The 24,754-nt window shown below is 37.7% G+C and overlaps 1 protein-coding gene across 3 annotated transcripts in view; it reads left to right on the top strand.

Annotated features, from left to right (window-relative positions):
* The window catches only part of WRN (WRN RecQ like helicase), a 124,830-nt gene that overhangs the window by 56,175 nt on the left and 43,901 nt on the right, over positions 1-24,754 (top strand). For all 3 annotated transcript variants that reach the window (XM_049866722.1, XM_049866723.1, XM_049866721.1), the window contains exons 15-19: positions 212-280; positions 1,085-1,167; positions 6,958-7,064; positions 18,026-18,213; positions 20,833-21,007. In XM_049866722.1, the coding sequence (XP_049722679.1) occupies positions 212-280; positions 1,085-1,167; positions 6,958-7,064; positions 18,026-18,213; positions 20,833-21,007 (622 nt within the window). The remainder of the gene's footprint in view (positions 1-211; positions 281-1,084; positions 1,168-6,957; positions 7,065-18,025; positions 18,214-20,832; positions 21,008-24,754) is intronic.

The following is a 24,754-nucleotide window of genomic DNA, read 5'->3' as shown; positions in this document are numbered from 1 at the left end:
CTGCAGTCTTTCTGAAAGATCTACCTAAGAACCTGCCTTCTAATATGGTACTTGAAGGAACTTGTTTATTACATTAGTGAGTTACAAAAACGGAGAGAGAATTGGAAAGAGGGGGAATACACATTACAGTATTTCTTTATTTTCATTTAAGTGTGAAGTTGATATCTGCAATGGGTAAAATGTCCCAGAATATTTGTTTTTCTTCTTACAGAGTGTCCAACATTCCGGCGTGTTTCCTTGGATCAGCACAGTCCAAAAATGTTCTAAAGGATATTAAATTGTGAGTAATTTATGTGGTTTTTGCATGCAGAATTTTGTACACATAAAATTTATTTAATGCATAGACAAAATGTTCATGATTTAAAAATGCACTTTTATTTTATGGTACTTTTTGGGAACACTTATATTTTAAAATCTTTCAAACTTAAGAAAATCTATTTTTCTTAGTTTTTGATCTGTAAGTTGAGCATTATGATCATAGAATTGTAAAATTTGATATTGGAAGGACACTTAGTGTCTGCATTTCCTACTGCTGCGCCACACACACACACGCCATATACCACAAGTAGGCAGCTTTAAGGAGGAAAAATTAATTTTCTCACAGTTGGGAGGCTAGAAGTCTGAATTCAGGGCCTCAGCTCTAGGGGAAGGTTGTTCTTCATCTCTTTCAGCTTCTAGTACCTGCAAGCAGTCGTTGGTGTTTCAGGGCTTATAGATGTGCCTGCCTTCCCCTTTGGTGTGTGTTTCTGTGTCTGTCCTGAGTGGTGTCTTATAAACAGAGCTAGTTAGGGGCTAGACTGCCTGAAATTAGAACCTGGCTTCTGATGTCAGCCTAGTGTTGCATACTGCCTCATAGGCATTGTCACTTTGTATTTTGACATGCTAAAGGGAAACCAGAGAACTAATATATGTGAATATACATACACACGCATACCACAGATTTAGTTCTTAGTAAATGGCATAATGTGTTATTTAAAAATTTACCAGACATGATTTTAGGTTGTAATTCATTGAGGCAATTGTTTTCTTGTTTTATTTGTAGTATACTTCCTTTCCTGTTTCTTTTGTTTGATTGTTTTTACAGAGGCAAATATCGAATTATATACGTAACTCCAGAATTCTGTTCAGGTAACTTGAACCTCCTCCAGCAACTTGAGGCTAATATTGGTGAGTCATTAAGTAGGATCTTTATGAACATTTTTTTAATTTCCTCTTAATATTTAACCTGTGGATGGATACCAAAACCCAAAACCAAACCTGTTGCAATTGAGTTGATTCCTACTCATAGTGACCTTGTACGACAGAGTAGAACTGCCCTGTAGGGTTTCCAAGGAGTGGCTGGTAGATTTGAATTGCTGACCCTTTGGTTAGCAACCGAGTTCTTAACCAGTGTGCTGCACCAGGGTTCCTGTGGATGGATACTAGTTTTTTCCCCCTTTTCCTGTAACTTCTTTAGTGTTTATCTCAAAAATCTCCTTTACAATATCTTCTCTTAACTCTCCAAGTTGGTGTCTCTCCTGTTTTATCCAGTAGCCCATTGCCGTTGAGTCTATTCTGACTCAGAACAACCCTATAGGACAGAGTAGAACCGCCCACAGGGTTTCCAAGGCTGAGATCTTTACAGAAGCAGACTGCCACGTCTTTCTTCTGCAGAGTGACTCGTGGGTTTGAACCACGTTTCTGTTAGCAGATGAGCTCTTAATCCCTGCGCCACCAAGGCTCCTTTGTTACGCAGTAGTACTCTATATTTCCTTCTGCTTTATATATCTGTTTTCTTTCTCCTTCTAGACTGTAAACTTTTTGAGGAGAAAATACCATTTTTATTTATTCGTATTTCCTTAGCGTAGTGCCTGGCACCTAGTAGGCAGTTAAGTGTATTGAATGAATATTGAATCCTACATTCTATGAAATTATAATTTACTATCATTTCATATTTTGATTATAAATTTATTAATGTAATAGTTCTCCACCCTTGTTGCTCATGAGAATCACCTTTGAAACTTTAAAAAAATCTAGGTAACTAGCCTCCAGCCTTGAAAATTCTGATTTGACAGATATGGGGTAGGACCCTGGCAGCTGTAAGTTGTTCACAGGTGATTCCATAGCGTAGCCAAGGTTGGGAAGCACAGTACTTTTATTAGTTGCCACCACTGAGTATCATTAATTAAAAAAAAATTAAAAACAAATGTAAATACAGAAATATTCAAAAGCTGATACCATTTTTTTGTAGTTAAAATAAATTTTGTTTGTTTCTTCATGTTGTTGGACTCAGCTATCCAAGTTGCATGCAGTCCTAGCTTCTATTACAAATGCCCATATTTCAAACACAATTGAACTAACCAAACTGAGTTTTCCAATGTTACATAATCTCTGTATGTAATTATGTGTTAAAATAATTACAGATAGATTAAATTTTCAACATTGCAACATCTCATTTAATGGTTATTTGCAAATAACTCTGGGAAAGCATTTAACATGTTTTCTAACTCTGTGTGAAAGTAAAATTGTATCTTTTAGTGTGTGTTAAACACCCACAAAAGAATGAGAGCAGAAATTAACATTTGAAAGTATGTTATCAAAGATAACCTTATCAAAGAGTGTGTTCATTGGCTATTAAAACTCCCTTATTGGCATATTATACTTTTGTCTTTAATGAAAAACAAAAAATGGTGTGTCTTCTGTTAGATAGTATGAAGTTCTTGTAAGTATTTCATTTTGGATTAAGCATAAATACTTGATGTATAAATTCCTTGGTTTTATTGCAAAAGCTAAACTATCTGTCCATAATCTGGGCATGTTTTGTTCCATTTTAGTATTTGCTTTGTTTTTGTAGGAAGTTAAGTAGATAATTAGCTTAAATATTTATTTAGATCCTTTTGAGAGATAGTTATAACTCTTTGTTTTTATTTTTTTGTAGTGGATTAATTATGAACACCAGAACTAATAGAGCATAGTACTGTGTATGTGATAGATGAAATATGTTCTCTTTTGTAGACTCTCGGTGTTGAATAATAGTGATAAATGAAATGAAAATTATTCTTGAAATATTTTCCTCTGGCTTTTTTTGTTTGCAGGGAATTGTAAAATGTTCACAAAAATGAATATACTCAGAATGCTATTTGTATAGTAGTCTGACATTTATCTCAAATTTTATCATTTTTATGGTAAATGTTAAATTATTTAAGTACTCTGGGTTTATAACAGAAACAGCAAACATAAGTTTGTATAGAGACTCTGTAAAACCAACCACAGTTAGAATTGTCTTTCACATTTGCAAATAAGGCTTGAATGACAGGCATGCCACAATGAAATATGTATGGGGCCTAGGCAGACACTTAGACCTTGACACGTAAAGTCAATGTTGACAAAGCTTGCCTAAACTCACTGTGAGGAACAAAGCTTAGCTCCAGGTTAAATGGCAGGTTGCTAATCTTGTAACTAAAGCTTTTAAAAGAAAGGGGAGTTTTAAAGTAAAAGAGGGGCTGTTATCTTTTTTTAAAACCTATTTAACTTTAAAGTCTGAATGATTTATTTTTTAAAGCCAAAGTAAGTATAGTGGCAACATTGATTTTTTTTCCAGCCACTCAATATTTAGTAGTTTTTTTTTTTTTGCTGGCTTCCTTCTTTGTGCTCTCTTAGGACTCTGTTAACGCTGGTAATCTCACTGAATAGTAATTATTTATTTGCATGTCTACCTCTTCTTTTAGAATTGTGAGCTCTCAAGGTCATGGATTATATTTTATTATCTTTTTATTCCTATAAAACTGTCTAGGTCATAAGCTAAAGCCAAACCTGTTGCCATTGAGTCAATTTTGACTCATGGTGACCTCATGTGTTACAGGGTTGAACTGCTCCATAGGATTTTATTGGATATAATCTTTTTTTATGGAAGCAAATCACCAGGCCTTTCTTCTGTGGTGCTGTGGGCTGGGTTTGAACTGCCACTCTTTGTAGACAAGTGCAAACTGTTTGTGCTACCCAGGAACCTTATATATATCAAGGGAGAGATTTATTTCAAGGGATTGGATCTTAGTGGGTATTTAATAGCCATAGTAATTGTCGTAGTGGGTTTTTTGTTGTTGTTGTTTGTTTTTGTTTTAGTTGAACTCTTTTCTGAGCCGGACACTATGTTAGCATTTTATGTGAATTATCTAATCTTCAGAGTAACTAAAAGCTTTTAGGTGCCATTATTATGTATATTTCACTTGTGAGAAAAATGGAGATTTTTACCCCTTCCTACCTTTTCATCTTTGCTTTTGGGCAAATATTCCTCATTGGATCTTGTATAATTGATTGTTCTAAAGAGCACTTCCTCTCAGGTGTTATTGTTTATTTTAAGGGCTTGTCTATTGTTTGGCTGGAAGGTTGTCTCCAGGAATGGCTTCAGTTCCAGGTTAGAAGGGTGTTTTAGGGCCATAGTCTCAGGGGTTCCTCCAGTCTCTGTCAGACCAGTAAGTCTGGGCTTTTTTGTTCTACACTTTTCTCCTGCTTTGTCTGAGACCCTCTGTTGTGATCCTAGTCAGAGAAGTTGGTAGTGTTAGCCGGGCACCATCTAGTTCTTCTGGTCTTGGGGTCATGTAGGCCATAGTTCATGTGGTCCATTAGTCCTTCAGACTAATTGCTCCCTTGAATCTTTGGTTTTCTTCACTCTCCTTTGCCCTGGACGGATCGAGATCGATAGTTGTATCTTAGGTGGCCGCTCGCAAGTGTTTAAGACCCCAGATGCTACTCACCAAAGTGGGATGCAGAATAATGTCTTTATGAACTAAGTTGTGCCATTCGACGCAGCTTTCCCTCAAGCCTGTGGTCCTTCTCACCTTTGAGCCTAGGAATTTCATCCCATGAGCTGTTTGGTTGTATCTAAAAGGTTCCCCTGACTGTGCCCCTTGTGTGCTCTCTTGTCTCTATTAACATTTGAAGAGCGCCTACAGTCATGTATGTAGAAACATCCCCCACCAAACCCTTATCTACTAGGCGTAAGTAACTTGCTCAGGGTTATACAACTGTTCGTGGTGGAGCCAGATCAGCGTCTAGGTGGTCTGACTCCAGGGCATGTGTTTTTAATCACCCCACTAGTGAAAGAACATTATTAATACTTAGGTAAGTATCAAGTACTGATCATTGCCATTGAAGGAAAAATTATTTTTGTCTTAAGTATTAATTTGGTAATCAAAGACAAAAGCAGCAGTGTCATTACTTTGAATACCTGAATGTTAATGGTTGGTTGTACAATGAAGCCTTTTCCTGAAATACAGTACTATACGCTATTGATTTAGTTTTTATGTGTGTGTGAATTGGGGGTGCAACAGAGGGATCAGGAGGGGAAGAAAGAACAAATTTTATTTCTTTTTATCTACTTTATGTATAATGAGATTTAGTTCTTCCATTACCATTTTACATTAGAAAATGTGGATAATATCCTGTGTTCCAATACTGGCATTTCAGAGGGGCCCTCTACAATATGGTATGTGATCAGTCATGGATAGCAGTGCACGCAGTCTCAGTAGAAATGTGCTGATTCTTTGTCTTTTAATAGCTAATCAACGCAATAAATTGAAGGTATTATGCAGGAAAAATAGAACAGCCCTTTTTTTATTGCAGACAGTTCGTGAGTAATAGCATTGAGGACAAAGTAATACTAAGCAGTTTATTTCTCAGAGGAATAATGATGAAAGCTGAAATTCAATAAACAGGTTGTGTGAATTAATGTATAAATGCAGCATCGTTAATATATAAGTGAACCAAACCAAAACCAAACCCAGTGCCGTCGAGTCGATTCCGATTCACAGCGACCCTAAAGGACAGAGTAGAACTGCCCCATAGAGTTTCCAAGGAGTGCCTGGCAAATTCGAACTGCCAACCCTTTGGTTAGCAGCCATAGCACTTAACCACTAGGCCACCAGGGTTTCCATATAAGTGTAGACTTATTAATAACCTGTGATATGCAGATAACACAACCTTGCTTGCTGAAAGTGAAGAGGACTTGCAGCACTTACTGATGAAGATCAAAGACCACAGCCTTCAGTATGAATTACACCTCAACATAGAGAAAACAAAAATCCTCACAGCTGGATCGGTAAACAACATCATGATAAACAGAAAAAGTATTGAAGTCGTCAAGGACTTCATTTTACTTGAATCCACAGTCAATACCCATGGGAGCAGCAATCAGGAAATCAAATGCTGTATTGCATTGGGCAAATCTACTGCAAAAGACTTTTGCAAAGATGTCCCTTTGAGAACTAAGGTGCGCCTGACCCAAGCCATGGTGTTTTCAGTCGCCTCATATGCATGCAAAAGCTGGACAGTGAATGAGGAAGACCAAAGAGGAATTGACGCCTTTCAATTGTGGTGTTGGCAAGGAATATTGAATATACCATGGACTGCCAGAAGAATGAACAAATCTGTCTTAGAAGAAGTGCAGCCGGGATGCTCCTTAGAAGCAAGGACAGCAAGACTTCATCTAACATACTTTGGCCGTGTTGTCAGGAGGGAGCAATCCCTGGAGAAGAACATCATGCTTGGTAGGGTGGAGGGTCAACGAAAAAGAGGAAGACCTTCGATGAGATGGACTGACACAGTGGCTGCAACAATGGCCTCAAACATAGTAACGATTATGAGAATGGCACAGGACCTGGCTCTGTTCCATTCTGTTCTACAGAGAGGGTCATTATGAGTCCAGAGTAACTTGATGGCACCTAAACAACAGCAACATTTCCTTTTACCCGTGTGCCTTTTATCCATTTATTTCCTCCTTTTTTTTTATTCCTGATAATGATTTCTGGTGTTATTTGATATAATTTATGTTTATACTTGCCTCTGAACTAAATACTTGGATTTGAATTATTTCTTCCCCTTTTTGTAGTTTTTATATAAGTGAAGAAGTTGATATTTAGATTAATTTATATTGCTTTTTGAAATTTATTTTTCTGATTTGTGTGCTTTTTCCTTTTATAGGTATCACACTTATTGCTGTGGATGAGGCTCACTGCCTTTCAGAGTGGGGACATGATTTTAGAAATTCATTTAGGGCTTTGAGTTCTCTAAAGTCAACACTCCCGATGGTAAGCTTTGCCAAGTCTAATGTCTTGAAGTGACATTTTTTCCAAGGGAGGGTACAGATTTGGGAAATAGCCAAAAAGCTGAAGACTTCTCCATGAAAGGGCAAATGGATGATGTAAGCTGAGGAAGGAGTTTTTTGTTTTTTAATTGTAACCTTGGCATGTAATATATTGAGGGATGTTATAAAATAGGGGTCAGCAACTTTTTCTGTAAAGGACCAGGTAATAAATACTTTAGGCTTTATAGGGCACATATAGTCTCTGTCACATATTTTTCTTAATTTTTTTTTCTTTTTCTGACAACCTTTGAAAACACGAAAGTCATTCTTAGCTTGTGGGCTGTAGCAAAGCAGACTGTAGGCAAGATTTGGCCTGTGAGCCAGTTTGCTATAGAACTGTGGTTAGACTCCCATATCTTGTGAGTTATTTTACTCTAGGATGCTAGAGGAAACCGTGGTGGCATAGTGGTTAAGTGCTACGGCCACTAACCAAAAGGTCAGCTGTTGAAATCCACCAGGCGCTCCTTGGAAACTCTATGGGGCAGTTCTACTCTGTCCTATGGGGTCGCTATGAGTCGGAATCGATGCGATGGCAATGAGTTTTTTAGGATGCTAGAAAACCTGTAAAAACGGATTGCGAGCTGTGTCTGACTTTCTCCAACCCCACAAGGGAGAATGAGAACCAAGATCAACATCCCAAGGCTGATTCCTATGAAGTGGAGGTCAGACGCACCTCCTTTCTCTACTGTCTTTATCAATTCTTACGGCAACTGTCCCTCCCACAGCATTCTTTACTGGGTTCACTTATTCATTGCAGTAGCCACCCAGAGCTCACAGACCATGCCCACAATTATAGGGTTTATTAGGGAAGTAACAGTTACTACTTAGGCTCAAAAACTTAGGACACAGTTCTTACCTCAGGATAGCCTCTTCCCAGCTGTGCTTCAGGCACGCCTCTCCCTGGGCCTAGGCCTCTTGCTAAAGGGACTCAGCTTTCTCTCTCTGTGGGCCAGGAAGCCTACCATGCCATTTCCTGTTGCCAGGACTCTCCTGCCACTGCTTCTCACCATGTTCAGGGTTACAGGTCTATCTCTGTCTCCTGCTCCCAGGAGCCCCCCAGCTCTGGCTTCTGGCTGTTCTTCCTTAGTGGTGGTGGGATCTTCCTCTCTGCTCTGGAATTGGCTTTCTTTTAAGGCAAAACTGACCAATCCCCTTGGTAGCTCAGAACCCTATCACACAGTCCTGAGACTACGAACATTCATTTACTACTTTAAGGTCCTTAAGTAGGTAAATGGTCAAACAAACTGTGAAGCTAAGTTTTCATTTCTCTGGGATAAATGCTCAGAGGTGCAAATGTTGGGGCCTATGGTAAGTGTGTATTAGGTTTTTAAGAAACTGCCAAATGGTCTTCCAGAAACTCTTTTACATTCCCACCAGTAATGTTTGAGTGATCCAGTTTCTTGGCATCCTTGCTGTTTTTTAATTTAGCCACCTTGATGGGCGTGTAGTGATCTCATTGTGTTTTTAGCTTGCATTTCCCTAACGGTTAATAATGCTGAACATCTTTTCATGTGCTCATTTGTCTCTTTGGTGAAATGCCTGTTCCTGCTTTTGTCCAAATTCTAATTGGATGATTTATTTTAACTGTTAAGTTTTAAGAGGTTTTTTTTTTTTCTTCCTTTTAAATATATTGTAAATATGAGTACCTGGTCAGATATATGGTTGGCAGATATTTTATTCCAGCTTGTAGTTTGTTTTTCCTCCTCTTCACAGGATCCTTTGCAGAGCAAACATTTTCAATTTTGACGAGGTCCAATTTCTAAATTTTTCCTTTTGTGCATTGTGCTTGTCACCTAGTCCTAGATCTTGGACATTGTCTTCTGTTTTTTCCTAAAAGTTTTATGTTTTATGTTTAAGGCTTTGATCCATTTTGAGTTCATTTTTGTATTAGGTGTATGGTTTAGATTGAATTTCATTTTTTTTTTTTGGCCTGTTGATGTCCAATTGCTCCAGCACCGTTTGTTGAAAAGGCCATCCTTCCCGTGTTTAATTGCTTTTGCACCTTTGTTAAAAATCAGTTGGGTATATTTGTGTGGGTTTGTTTTTGGGTTATTTAGTATATTGTATTGATTTTGAATGACTAAACAAGGTCTGTTATGTTTTCCTGGTTAGTAGTGAGCTGTGATGCCTTCTGAGCCCAAAATTTAACAGCTATCTGAGTAAACTTTAAGAAAAAGTGCTAGGAATTGCTTGTTATTCTTTTCGCAGGTTGTCTAATTCAATTTCAGTGCTCATTGTGAAAAGTGGCATGGGGGTGGCATCTGACCTTCTCTTACTTCATGAAGGGAAAGGAGAATCAAGATCAACAGCCCAAGGCTGATTCCTATGAGGCGGAGTTCAGACGTGCCTCCTCTTTCCACCATCCTTACTAATTCTGACACCAGCCATCCCTCCCACAGCACTCCCTACTTCTCTGCTGAGTTTGATAATTCGTTGCAGTGATCACACAGAACTCACAAACAGTTCTCACGATTGTGGAGTTTATTAGGGAAGCTTTTTTTTCTTTTTTAATGGTTACAGCTCAGGCTCAGGAACACTCAGAATACAGTTCTTCTATCAGGACAGCCTCTTCCCAGCTGTGCTCGCAGGCAAGCCTCCCCTGGCCCACTGTGTCTGCCCAAAGGCACTCAGCTTTCTCGCTCTGTGGGCTGGGAACCCCAATGTGCTGTCTCCTACGGGTCTCTCCTTCCTTGGTGTGGTGGTGGGCTCTTCTCTTTTCCGCCTCTGAGGTCGTTCATGTCAAGCTCAGCGAGATGGCAAAACCCATCAGTCCCTTTGGTGGGCCACAAGTGCCCTATCACACAGTCCTGCCCAGCCTTGGGTGGGAGTTACAAGACCATGGCAAGAAAGGCCACTCAAAAGCAATCCATCATACCACACTCATTAATCTTGTTTATGGATAGAAAATTGAGAGCTATCTTAAAAGTAGTTCCTTTTTATTTGCTCTTCTCAAAGATTTGGTTGGAACACATGGGAAATAAAAGAAAACAACAAAAAACTTGGATGTACCATTTAACAAGTATATATTGAGGGAGAATCAGACTAATATGAATTGAACCCCAGCTATGTGATTGGCCTTGGGTCAGATGCTTTTATGTTGTATAACCTTCATAACAATTCAGAAAGGCAGCTATTAATATCCTCATATTTTCCTTGAAACAATTATTGACTTGGCACATTGAGCACCCCCTTTCCTAGTTTTCTTTCTTTCTTACTGGCTCTTCTCATTTTCAGTCTCCTCTGCTGGTCTCTTCTGACCTCTCTGCCTGTTTAAAGTCAGCATACCTGAAAGGACTTCTCTTTTCTTTCTGCACTCACTTCCTTGGTCATCTTATCCTGTCATGTTTTAAATACCATCTGTATGTTGACAGGAGCCCTGGTGGCATAATGGTTAAGAGCTACAGCAAGCTACGGCTGCTAACCAAAAAGTCGGCAGTTAGAATCCACCAGTCGCTTCTTGGAAACCTTATGAGGCAGTTGTACTCTGTCCTGTAGGGTTGCTATGAGTCAGAATCAACTCGATGGCAGTGGGTTTGGTTTTTTATATGTTGACAGTGCCCCAATTTATATTCCCATTCTGAACGGTTACCCTGAATTTTAAACTTACATATCGACTGTCTATTCAGCATCTTGACTTGGATGCCTAATTAAACAAACAAAAAAAACCATTGCCATTGAGTCTATTAGGACAGAGCAGAACTGCCCTATAGGGTTTCCAAAGAAACAGCATACCTTTTGGTTAGCAGCCAAGCCCTTAACCACTATACCACCAGGGCTCGAAGGCTGATAGGTATCTAAAACTTAACCTATCTGAAACTGAGTTCTTGAGTTCTTCCCTCAATCTCCAGCAGTTCCGTCCTTCTAGCTGCTTAAGCCAGAAACTTTAAAATTTTCTTCAGCTCTTCTCTTTTTCTCACACTTCACCCCACATTTAAACATTAAGGAAATTTTGTGAGGTCTTTAGAATGTATACACAATTAAATCACTTCGCTCTTGATCGTTGCCACTTCTCTGGTACAAGCTACCATCTTTCACGTGGACTTCTATAATAGTTTCCGAGTTGGTCTTCCTGCTTTCATTTTTCCTTTTTTTTATTTGAATACAGCATCCAGAGTGATATTTTGAAAATATTAAGTCAGATAGATCATGTCTTCTGCTCAGAGCCCTCTAGTGGCATACCATTTCACTCTGAATAGTGGAAAGTCATTATAATGTCTTTTGTATCTAGTCTCCCGTTTTCTCTTTGACTTCGTCTACTACTTGCCATCCTCCTTTGCTGGGTTCCAGCCACATTGTTTTCCCTGATGTTCTTCAGCATGCCAGGCATGCTCCTACAATGGCTTTGCTCCTCTCTTCCCTCTCTCTGAATACTTCTCACCCACATGATTCCCATGATATGCTCCCTTACTCCTCTGAGGTCTTTGCTAAAATATTACTTTCTCATTTAGTCGTCCTGGGTTACCATATTCAAAAATTCAAATTAAAACACCAACATTCCCCATCTTCCTTTACTGTGTTTTTTTTAATAGCACTTACCACCATCTGACTTACAATATTACATTTTATCTATTGTCTGTGAGCCTCTAGTGGAATATTCTTTGGGGGCGATTTTTGATTATTTGGTTTATAAAACTTAAAACAGCCTCTGACACACACATAGTAGTTGGTCAGTAGGTGGATGAATAAAGAATGAATTCTGATGAAAAAGCTGAGAAGCAGAGAAATCACTTTCCCACATATGTAGTGAGCGGCAGAGCTGGGCAATAACTACATGGTAGGACACTGTGCTAGTTTCTAAAGCAAATGATTTGAGATGTAAAACATAGTTTCTGCCCTCAAGTTGTTGTTGTTAGGTGCTGTTGAGTCAGTTCCAACTCATGGCGACCCTGTGGACAACAGAACGAAACACTGCCCGGTCCTGCACCATCTTTACAATCGTCGCTATGCTTGAGCTCGTTGCAGCCACTGTGTCAGTCCACCTCGTTGAGAGTCTTCCTCTTTTCCACTGAATCTGTACTTTGCCAAGCATGATGCCCTTCTCCAGGACTGATCCCTCCTGATAACACGTCCAAAGTATGTAAGATGTAGTTTTGCCATCCTTGCTTCCAAGGAGCATTCGGTTGTACTTCTTCCAAGACAGATTTGTTCATTCTTTCAGCAGTCCATGGTATATTAAATATTCTTCACCAACACCACAATTCAAGGGCATCAATTCTTCTTCGGTCTTCCTTATTCATTGTCCAGCGTTCACATGCATATGATGCAATTGAAAATACCCTGGCTTGGGTCAGGTGCATCTTAGCCTCCAAGGTGACATCTTTGCTTTTCAACACTTAAAGAGGTCCTTTGTAGCAGATTTACCCAGTGCAGTGCGTCGTTTGATTTCTTGATGGCTGCTTCCATGGATGTTGATTGTGGATCCAAGCAAAATGAAATCCTTGACAGCTTCAATCTTTTCTCCGTTTATCATGACGTTGCTCATTGGTCCAGTTGTGAAGACTTCTGTTTTCTTTATGTTGAGGTGCAATCCATACTGAAGGTTGTGGTCTTTGATCTTCATTAGTAAGTGCTTCAAATCTTTATCACTTTCAGCGATCAGTGTTGTGTCATCTGCATAACGCAGGTTGTTAATGAGTCTTCCTCCAATCCTGATACCCCGTTCTTCTTCATAAAGTCCAGCTTCTCAGATTATTTGCTCAGCATACAGATTGAATACGTATGGTGAAAAGATACAACCCGGACCCACACCTTTCCTGATTTTAAATCACTCGGTATCCCCTTGTTCTATCCGAACAACTGCCTCTTGATCTATGAGCATACTCAAGTGTTCTGGAATTCCCATTCTTTGCAGTGTTATCCATAATTTGTTATGATCCACACAGTCGAATGCCTTTGCCTAGTCAATAAAACAGGTAAACACCCTTCTGGTAGTCTCTGCTTTCAGCCAGGATGCATCTGACATTAGCAATGATATCCTTGGGTCCACGTCCTCTTCTGAAACCAGCCTGAATTTCTGGTAGTTCCCTGTTGATATACTGCTGCAGCCGCTTTTGAATGATCTTCAGCAAAACTTTGTTTGCATTTGATATTGTTCTACAAGAGGAATGGTGTTGCGTTCATCGTCAAAAAGAACATTTCAAGATCTATCGTGAAGTACAGTGCTGTCAGTGCTAGGATAATATCCATACGCCTGCAAGGAAGACCAGTTAATACGACTATTTTTCAAATTTACACACCAACCACTAAGGTCAAAGATGAAGAAATAGAAGATTTTTATCAGCTGCTGCAGTCTGAAGTTGATCGACATGCAGTCAGGATGCATTGGTAATTACTGGTGATTGGAATGTGAAAGTTGGAAACAAAGAAGAAGGATTGGTAGTTGGAAAATATGGCCTTGGTGATAGAAATAATGCCAGAGATCGAATGATAGAGTTTTGCAAGACCAACGACTTCTTCATTGTAAATACCTTTTTTCACCAACATAGATGGCAACTATACACACGGAACTTACCAGATGGGACACAGGAATCAAATTGACTACATCTGTGGAAAGAGACAATGGGAAAACTCAATATCATCAGTCAGAATAAGGCCAGGGGCCGACTGTGGAACAGACCATCAATTGCTCATATGCAAGTTCGATCTGAAACTGAAGAAAACCAGAGCAAATCCACGAGAGCCAAAATATTTCCTTGAGTGTATCCCACCTGAATTTAGAGACCATCTGAAGAATAGATTTGACACATTCAACGCTAGTGACCGAAGACCAGACAGACGAGTTGTGGGATGACATCAAGCACATCGTACGTGAAGAAAGCAAGAGGTCATTGAAAAGACAGGAAAGAAAGAAAAGACCAAGACGGATGTCAGAGGAGACTCTGAAACTTGAGTGTTGAGCAGCTAAAGCAAAAGGAAGAATTGAAGTAAAAGAACTGAACAGAAAATTTCAAAGGGCGGCTGGAAAAGACAAAGTAAAGTAGTATAATGACATGCCCTCAGGTAGCTCATAGTATAGTAAAGGACTTTAGGTTCATACCTATGAATAGTGGGAACGATAGTAACAAACGGTAAATGTGATATATGGAGTGATACAAATAATATCAAAAGATTAATAGCGTTCGTAGTGCAGATCATAGAGAAAGAAGGGATTTTTCTGTGATGGAAGTCAGTAGGCACAGTGTAACTTGAGGACTGATTAATTTAGGATGCTTTCAAGTAAGCTTTTGGGAACTAGGGAGATTGCTTTCTGTAATCCTTTCCTAGCCCTTTAATTCTAAGATTGTGTTAAAGGAATTTTAAATATTTTATGCAGTTCTTAAACAGTTTTCAGTGTTGAATTAAGTCTTTTATTATGTCTGGCTGTGGTCTTTTTATCTCTTTCGTGTCTTGGGGTGGTTAAATACAGCCGTTCCTTCTGTTGAGCCTCCTGCTATTTTCCTGAATCCTCTTTTTTAGGTAAATGATGAGAAACACCACTTGCTGGTGGTAGGGCAGCTATTTTTCACACTGTTCTTATTGTTTTTTTTTCCCCCTTCCAATTACGTTGTAACAACTGGTGTAAATCTGGAATGTTTCATACTATCTTATTTCATTAAGTTCAAAAATAGCAAAGAAATCACTAACCATTTGGCACAGAGATTTTCATTTGGAGGGAATCAGTCAAAATGAGTCCAGGGAAAGAGCAGCCAGGCAGAAAGCTCCACATCGATATTAAAATTCAGTGAAATTTAAATAAGAAGAGCTGCGAAATCTGTGGAACATGTTGCTTCTTTTCACTACTTTCTCCCCAGTGCCTGTCATAAAGCTTAGCACATAGTAGACACTCAGTAACTCTTTGGAGTGAATGAATGAATGAAGCGCGATGTTATGGAGTACAGAGTTAGAATTGAAAATTTAGAAACAGATGGAATAGTTCCAGCTCTCTGAATCTCTGGGTGCTACATTATTGAAGTGGGTGGCTAAGTCATTACTGAATTTATAAAATTACAGGATTAATTTATATTTTGTGGCTTGTGTTAACAAAACTTGGTGCCTCTTACAAAGGAAATCAAGACTTGCCAACTGAAAAAATAAGAGTTTCATGAGTTAAGAACGTGATACAACTAGGTAACAGTATAATTTATCATCCTTTGAAATAAAAGGGTATAAAAAACCCATTGCCGTCGAGTCTTTTCTGACTCATTGGACCTTGTAGGACAGAGTAGAATTTCCCCCACACGGTTTCCAAGGAGCAGTTGGTAGATCCAAATTGCTGACCTTTTTGGTTAGGAGCCGTAACCCTTAGCCACTGTGCCACCAGGGCTCCAAAAGGGTAAAAAAAAGGCTGTGACCACACACGTAGACTGAGAATGTCCCAGGCAAACCAGATGTACGGCCATCCTCTTACAGCCTGCCTTTGTGTTGTTTTTATGCTTCACACTAGTTTGTAAATTTGAAACGTCATAAAACGCCCCAAACTTATCAGAGAAAAGATTCTGTTTCTGAAGTGAAAGTAAATAACTATTGTCTCTTTAATTCTAATATTTTCTATTACTTTATTCTGTTTTTTGAACATGGAAGCAATATTCTTAACTGTGACTTTCTATAATGGTGGAGGCAAAAGAGTGAATCTGTAGTGATTTTCAGTTAGTAGGTCACTGGAATAGGGAGTTTCTGGGTAGCCTAGTCATAGAAGTTTTCAGTTGAAAGAAGGTGCCCACCGCATCTCATGTTTTGATGAGAAAGCTGAGACCCAGAGAAGATTGCCCTTACGGAAGGCCAGTGGCAAATCTGAGAGTAGAGCCTATGTCTCAGGAGTGTTTGACTAGAATCTTTTCAGTTGTTAAAACAACACTATGAATAATAACTGAAACCTACTCAGTGCTTATTGAGTGCCGTCCATTACACTCAGCACTTCACATGTTTTATCTCATTTGATCCTCCTAGCAACATTACAGATTGGTGCTGTTACTAAAACTGTTTTATAGATGCGGAAACCGAAGCTCAGAGAGTTAAACAAGTTGCTCAGGATCTCACAGCTAGTTAGTAGTAAGGCAGGATTTAAATTCAGGTAATCAGATTTCTAAGTGAAATTTTTTTTTTATTACTCTGCTTCTGTTTTTCCTGAACTTTCTGTTAATTTCTTGAAAATGTAGCATGTTTCATGCTTATTTTCCTACTGTCATACATGGCATTGCCATTCACTCATACATTGTATTGCTTGGAAACAAATCAAACTCTTTTCTCATAGGCTCTGTTGAGAAATCGTTAACTACCTGCACATGTAGTTAATTATTTTATTCGTGCATTTATAAATTGTTTGATTAAAGCACTTAAATTGATGAAAATGCTGTGTCGTGAGAGTGAGAATGTACATGGCCTAAGGACCTGTCATTTTTTAAACTTCCCTTAATTCTCCTCCTTAGATTTGTTAGCACCTGCGTATTTGCACAGATATATCTTTATTAAGGCCTTTTTAGAGAAACTAATAATTGTATGAAACTTAAGAATAGAGAATGCAGAAATCATGCCAGTAACCTGGTCACACTGTTTTTGATTTAACTTTTTTTTTACATTTTAAAAAACTATCTCTGGATTTAATTGATGATGTTTTCCACATAAATTTTTGATCAAATTTTTAATTCAGTATAGCTGTATTAATTTCAATAAATTGTGTCTTGTTTTAATTTTGAGTCGAACGCTGCAATTCCTTGCAAATGGGCAAACGGCACATAAATTTTCACTTACTCATAAGATACTTGGCTTAAGCAGGTTTGTGAGGTGGAAGCAGTGTCTCTAAAGAGCTGTTTTGCGATGATTCAAAAAATATTTTAAAGAAAGTTATATTTTTGGAGATAGAACTGCTAAGGATTGAGGGATGACTTTAAGACAGTCCATTTTTTTCTGATTATGAAATAATAGCATCAGTGATGACAATGCTTTATGATAATAGGGACAAAAATATGAAATCTAGTTTTATGGGAGGTGCTCAGTTGAAGCTTGCGTATTCATGTTTTTCATGGTACCTGCTGTGCCTCCTCCTTTGTTAATCCAATCAAGAGGTATTTGCTAGACTGAAAATAGAACATGATTTGTTTCCTCAACGGATTAATTAATAACATGTTTCATTTTATACATTTATATATAGCATGCCACGATTAACGTAGGAGCACTAGAGAGAGGTTTTCCAGGTCATTAGGAGCCTTGCTTCTGGATCTGAGAAGCCATAGACTAATATAGAAATTCCAAAACCCCAAACCCATTGCTGCCGAGTCCACTCTGACTCATGGCAACCCCAGTGTTACAAGGTAGAACTGCCCCACAGGGTTGCCTTGGCCATAGTACTTACAGGAGTAGATCTGACAGGCCTGTCGTCTGCAGTGCCTCAGAGCTGGTTTGAACCACCAACCTTCAGGTTAGTCGAGTGCAACCCATTGTACCACCCAGGGACCATCATATTTAATATAAGAGGTAAAAAAAAAAAAAAAAGACTCATTGTTTTATATATTTAGATTTTCAGTGAATTTAGGGTTTATAATTTTTTATAGATTAATAAAAAAATAAGGCATAGCATACCACTGTTTATATCAGCACGGGTTACAAATGTAATGTTAAAAAAAAACAAATGGAGAAAGGTGACTAAGCAAGCTTAATTTAATAAGACAAGGTGGATTACTTTTGGGAACCCTTAATTTAGTGTATTATTTCAATGATTTTTAATTTTTTTAAAAAGTAAATATTGTATTCAGAACACTGAAAACAAGTAAGTAGGAAATTCTTTTTCTTATTTATAAAAGAATAATTTTAAGGTTACATTTTGGCACTGTACCTCTGGTAGTTCTATCAGTCTCTTCTTAAGAAGGCAGTAGAAATGTGGGGAATTAATGAGCCCTCTTCTGTTTCAAACATCAGTTTTACTTAATTCAGGTTCCAATTGTCGCACTCACTGCCACTGCAAGTTCTTCAGTCCGGGAAGACATTGTATCTTGCTTAAAACTGAAGAACCCCCAGATTACGTGTACTGGTTTTGATCGACCAAACTTGTACTTGGAAGTTGGACGAAAAACGGGAAATATCCTTCAGGACCTGATACAATTTCTTATAAAAAAGACAAGGTAAAGGTTTAATGGTTGATGAATTTTAGTAACTATTTCCTTCTTTTTAGAAATTTATTTTTGACTCTTTCCTTCAGTACATACATATTTAGCATATTTCAAAATCTACCTAGCTTTTGTTCAAGTGAAGTGTGATGTTATATAATCAGTTAGTGACTGAGGAAAAAGAATCTTTAGATGAAGGTTTACAGAACAAATTAGTTTCTCATTAAACAACTAATACACATATTGTTTTGTGACATTAGTTGTGAATCCCACGACATGTCAACACTCTCCCCTTCTTGACCTTGGGTTCCTCATTACTAGCTTTCCTGTCCCCCCTTGCCTTCTTGTCCTTACTCCTAGGCTGGTGTGCCCACTTAGCCTCATTTTGTTTTATGTGCTGTTACTTAAACTGTTTTATAGATGAGCAAACCGAAGCTCAGAGAGTTAAACAAGTTGCACAGGATCTCACAGCTAGTTAGTAGTAAGGCAGGATTTAAATTCAGGTAATCAGATTTCTAAGTGAAATTTTTTTTTATTATTCTGCTTCTGTTTTTCTTGAATTTTCTGTTAACTTCTTGAAGATGTAACATGTTTCATGCTTATTTTCTTACTGTCATACATGCATTGCCATTCACTCATACACTGTATTGCTTAGAAACAAATCAAACTCTTTTCTCACAGGCTCTGTCTGAGAAATCGTTAACTACCTACACGTGTAGTTAAGTATTTGTGCATTTACAAATTCATTGAGCTGATGTGAGTTTATTTTGTTTGTATATTCACAACAGAAATTAAATTAGACCGGTAAACCTCTCTTGTTTATCTCCTTTAATGATTAGATAGATTTTTTCCTCAGAAAATTGCAAGGAAATAACAGTCTTTAGTAAATCACTTGGCAAAGTAGTGAATCCTTTTGTAATAGGAAATTTTACTCCTGTGATATGTATATATATGGCCCAAAACCCAAACCCAAACCCAAACCCGTTGCTTTTCAGTCAATTCTGTCTCATAGCAACCCTGTAGGACAGGGTAGAACTACCCTATAGGGTCTCTAAGGAGTGCCTGGTAGATTCGAAATGCCGACCTTTTGGTTAGCAGCCATAGCTCTTAACCACTACATCACCAGGGTTTCCAATATATATGGTATATAAGTTCAAGTTTTGGTATATTTTCTACCTTTTTTTAATTTAAAAAGTGACACATAGTCTTAGTAACCATGAAAACAACACAGATGCATATAAATTAGAAAGTACTTCTGTCTTCCAATTCAGTTCCTCAGTTATAATCAATGTTGATATTTTTTAAATATAATAGACTTTTTTCAGACTATACTGTGTAGATACACTCTCCTAGTTTTTTGTTGTTGTTGTTAAGTTTATATAGAAATCGTTTCATACTATATCCATTTTTTCTGAAGCTTTCTACTTTCATTTAAAGTATTTTTGCTCTCTACCCATGTGTTTTGTTTTCCTAGAGTCTTAATACATAGGCCAGCACAGTATTCAGATTTTGGTGAGCAATTTTTCTTTGAAAATCTGGTTTAAAAATAAGGTTTTTGCACATTAAAAAATAGTTCGTATTTTTTTCCGTACTCTACGAAGTTATCTACTGTTGGTTTTAAATATTGGAAGCCCATTTGGTCATTATAAAAAATAGCTGTGAGTAAATTATTTAATATGACTCTTGCAGTCAGTCTTGCCTAATTTTTCCGCATTTGAGTTTTCAGTGACTCCTATTGCCATTATCCTTCTTAATGATTTTGCCAAATATTTAATTTTTTTGGTGTTGGCTCAGTCTTCCATAATATGAATGTACATAATGATGAAAATTTGGATTACTTTTTACTATTACACTGCAAATATTGGTGCATGTATATCTTTGGCAATTATGCAGTAATTTTTGTAGACGAGATTACTAAAATCAAAATTGGATCAAAGGCCGTCTGCATTTAAAATCAAATAAAGTAACTTTCTCTGAATTTAAGATAGTGCGGTGTTTTTGTATTGAGTAATTCAGTATAAATGAATGTATTTATGTAAATGATATATTAAGCAATTAGATAAATATTCTATGGAAATCCTTTCTATTTTTAAGTAAATAAGCACAGGTTGCCAACAGACATTCTGACATGTCATTTTCTATAACATTCATAGTCTCAATATTATTAAGTACTTATTTGATATACAAGTAACCTTTCAATATTTTGAGAAAGCTTTTTGGCTTTTTTAGTAAACAGATATAGAAACTCAACTTATGATCTCAGGACAAGATAAGAACATTAACAATTTTATGCATAATATGTGTAAATATTAGCTTTCCCCTCTTACGTAAATTAGGACTAATAGTTAACCTAGTGCTTTTCATGCCTAAAAGCTTTTGTATCAGTAATTTATAACTTTAACTGAAATTTTAACCTTAATGAAACCAAAGGTTTTTGGAGCTTCAAATTTATTTCCATATTTGACTCTTTATAAAGCTTTAGATTTTTAATGCAGTTCAGTATATCTTTTTTTTTTTTTTTAATGCTTTCTCTTTTTGGTCTTTTACTTAGAAAGTAGAAAGGGGAAATTAAGCATAAAACCCAGACTGGTCTAAAGCCTACATATGTATGTTTGTTCTTCTCTTTTCCTTCAGTTCTTCCTGGGAGTTTGAAGGTCCAACTATCATCTACTGTCCTTCCAGAAAAATGACAGAGCAAGTTACAGCTGAACTTAAGAAACTGAACTTAGCCTGTGGAACGTACCATGCAGGCATGGGCATTAAATCGAGGACAGAGATTCATCACAGGTTCATGAGAGATGAAATTCAGGTGTGAGGACTGAGCATCATTACTCTCTGTAGTGATATTTACCAAATCTTTACTGAATACTTTTTATATGTTGGGCGTAAGTAGTCCATCTGATCAAGGAAATCAGTGGAATGTGGAGATTGGTATGTGAACAAACTATTGCAGACTACCTCTCCGTAATGCCTCAGGTGCACAGACGAGGGACGCTTGCACTGTCAGAGTAGGCTGTGGAATGGGTATAGTCTTTCCAGGAAGATGCAATTTGAGTTGAGTCTGAACATGTGAATAGAAATTTATCAGGTATGCAAGGCCAGCGAGTGATGAGGAAAAAGGAATTCAACCTGGAATTCAGGAACAAGGACCAGCATGTGCAGAGGCACTGTGATGTAAGAGTGCATGCCGGGTTGAGGAAGTTGTGAGTAGTTTGGAATGGTTGGAGAGACAAGGAGTATGCGAATGGCATGTAGTGTGGGTAAGGAGGCAGGAAGGAATTGTCAGAGGCTCCTAGGGAAAACATTGATTGGGTTGGTTGAATAGATTATAAACACAAACCAAACCTGTTGCCATCTAGTTGATTGCGACTCAGGAACAGATTTTAGAGGGCCTTCAATCTTTGGAAGAGGCAGGCTGGGGCCATTGTGGTATACCTGTAGTTTTTTCAGACTATTTTAGCCTTAGAATATTTTATTTAAATGAAATTTCATCTAACAGGTGAACGGGATTTAAAGTTGAACAATTCTGGTTGAAGTTGATGTGAGGGAGATGTGAGAGATAGGTAGAACCTCCCTATCTCCGAGACAGGTCCTGTGGAGGCCTTATAATCCTTAGAGCTCTACAGATAGAGTTTGGAAAGCACCATGATTGACTACTCTCTGTTCTTGAGCAAGAGAGTAGTACGGTAGACACAGCATTAAGTAGGATTGATCAGAAAGAGAAAAACTGAGGATGGGAAGGCTATTTATGAAATTATTGTGAAGTGCTAGACCTGAGATTTCTGTAATGATTGGTGTAATCCAATAGGTGTTACTTAAAATATTTAGAAGGAATTTAAATTCCAGCCATATGAAGTAGGGTTAAATCAAGAATTTAATACCGTCAACACTGTGTCCATACTCTGATACTGGGAGTCAGTGGGATAAATCTTTTCTCAAGTTGAGATGAACTTAACTTCAGCTCTGACATTTTCTGCTCAAATAGGTCATCCAATCCAGCCTTCCTATCGTATTAGTTGTTTACCACCCAAGCCAACAACTTATCTGTTAACTATGGCTTGTATGTACTGTTTATAAAGTGTACTATGCGTAGTCATGCTGTGATACATACCTGCCTGAAAGCATCTATTCTTTATATTCTCCTTCTGTCCAAAGGTGGAAACAGCTATCCCAGTACCCAGATTAGAAGTTTCATCCAAATTCTTGAGTATATATTTTTTTATTCTGTTATCTCAGTTGTCAGATAAAATTTATTAGCTATTATTAGTGAATCTTAACAATTGATGTTTGGGCCATTTACTGGCCAGTGGTTTCTTCTGTTTTGATGTATTACTAATTATCTTTTTAAATTGAAATATCCAAACATCCCCCAAAGACATGAGAGAGTACAAACTTTATCCGTTTATGTTGTGACGGGAGACTTTGTTGGATGCATCTGGTTTTCCTTCTAATATACAGCTTTATTAAAACATTAATGTTTTCAAATATAGCTTTAAATATAATCATTAATTACATACACCTCATACTTAGAAGGGTATATGTTTTGTGCTACAAATATTCATCTAGATTAAGAAAATTAATAATTAATATTGATTGTGTCACTCTAGGCTGACATCAACTTTTCTGTTTTACCTGCAATGGGCTCGTGTACTCCTGCTTTGCAATTATAAATAATTTGGAAGCTTTAAATTTGCACTGAAGGTTCTCAGACACCTTCTCAAGTGATGAAAATACATTTCATCATCTGTGTAGAAAGAGTCCGATACTGTTGGAGTTGATTCCTTGCCATTGAGTATTTACTGAGTGAATGCATAAATATATAGACTCAGAAGTAGAACTAGCCTCTCTAGATCTTAATATCTTGAATTAAGAGATGCTTAGAATCTTAATTATTTAGATTTTATAATTAAAATATTTTTTTCTTTTACTCATATCCAAATCTAACCATATTTGAATGTAGATTTGCAGTTGCAGTCAGTGACCATTCATTCTTTCTTTTATTCCTGACTTAGTTTTATGTGCTTTTCTATTTTGCTTGCCTTTTCAAGATACCTTGAATGCCTTTTCTTTCTGAAATGAGGTTGTGAATAAATTAATTGATAAAATATTTTTATTTCTAAGAGTTTGTGAGGTTATTTTGAGAATCACGATCTGGTGTAAAAGCGGTATTATAGGATGAAGGTTACAGTTACTATCATGTAGCTTATTTTATTCATTCTTGAATATGGCAAAGTTGGCTAGCCTTGTTCACCCAGGGCTTTTTCTTAATATTGTATTCATTCCTGCATTTATTTTTCTCTTCTCTTTAAGTTGTCATACTTCCTTTAAGTTGCTCTTCCTTCCCTTCCACCCTCCTTCTCTTCTCGCCCTTGTTCCATTCCTCTCTTCTTTTCTTCCTTCCGTTCTTTACCTTCTTTCCTTTCCTCCCTGTTTGTCTGTCTTATTTTTTTTTTGCTACTCTTGGTCCATCTTAGAACATATCTTTATTTTTTTAATAGAACTCCAATTTTTATTTATGCATGCACATAACTTAACCAAATAATTCCAGAATACTGACAATGAAAAGTATCATTCATTCACTCCTTCCCGACTCCTGTTTCCCACTCCCAACTCTTAGCTCATTCTTGTGTGTTTACCGCTGTATCTTTCAGTAATTTGCTTGTACTGCAACAACCTGATTTTTGTATATTTGTATATTTATTTTAGGCATTATCTCTTGACTTCCCACTGTGGAACATGAAGGTTTAGCTTTCCTTTACTTCTCTTCCTGCCCTTCTCATCACTCTGCGCATGCATTTCTAACCCAAATATATTTATATCAAAATGTCAGTTAGATCAATACACAGTACTTAAATAATTATTACTCTGTGAATGCTCTAAGCCATGTAGTATAGTATTATGATTACTTTTCTTGCACACCTTTTTTATTCTCTATTTACTACTTTTTAAAATTTGTTCAGTTTTTTGTGTGCTTTTCACTAATTCTTAAGTTTTCTCCTCATCCTGTAAATCTCATCTCAGTATGTTCATGCATATTATTTATTCTGCCAGTTTTATCTTCTTTAAGATGCAGAAATAAATCCATGTTTCATTCTACCATCTTTACTGGGTATATGAGCCCAGGAGTCCTTTTACTTTTCTTGTATGGATTCAGCTCGGGTGTCCAGGTAGTCAGTCACCAAGTGTGTGATGCAGGCTCTCATCTACAGTCCTAGATGGGCAGGGGTGATTGGAGTAGACACAGGTACCAGCTGAGTAGGGGTCATGCATTTGAGCAAGGCAGGGGCTGACAGCTGACCCTGAGTGGAAGAAAAGTGCATCCCTATTCCCTAGGGGTTTTGCAGCCTGACTGTGGGCACCCAGTGCTGTTGGCTGTAAGCACTGGGGGACACCACTTATTCTTAGACCCCTGTCGCAGGTGGCTAGGTGGGAGGGGGTCACCAGTCCTCAGGCCTCTGTCACGAATCTGCCACTCCCCCTTACAGCTGATAGAGTTGAAGTTAGGCTTCAGGTACATACCCTGTTGTGCTGTACTGATGAGGGCCTATGGTGTTGA

Source organism: Elephas maximus, chromosome 22 (assembly GCF_024166365.1).
Source record: "Elephas maximus indicus isolate mEleMax1 chromosome 22, mEleMax1 primary haplotype, whole genome shotgun sequence".
In the NCBI taxonomy this organism is placed as follows: Eukaryota; Metazoa; Chordata; class Mammalia; order Proboscidea; family Elephantidae; genus Elephas; species Elephas maximus.
Note: the sequence above shows the minus strand (reverse complement) of the source record. Positions and strands in the feature narration are given on the sequence as shown.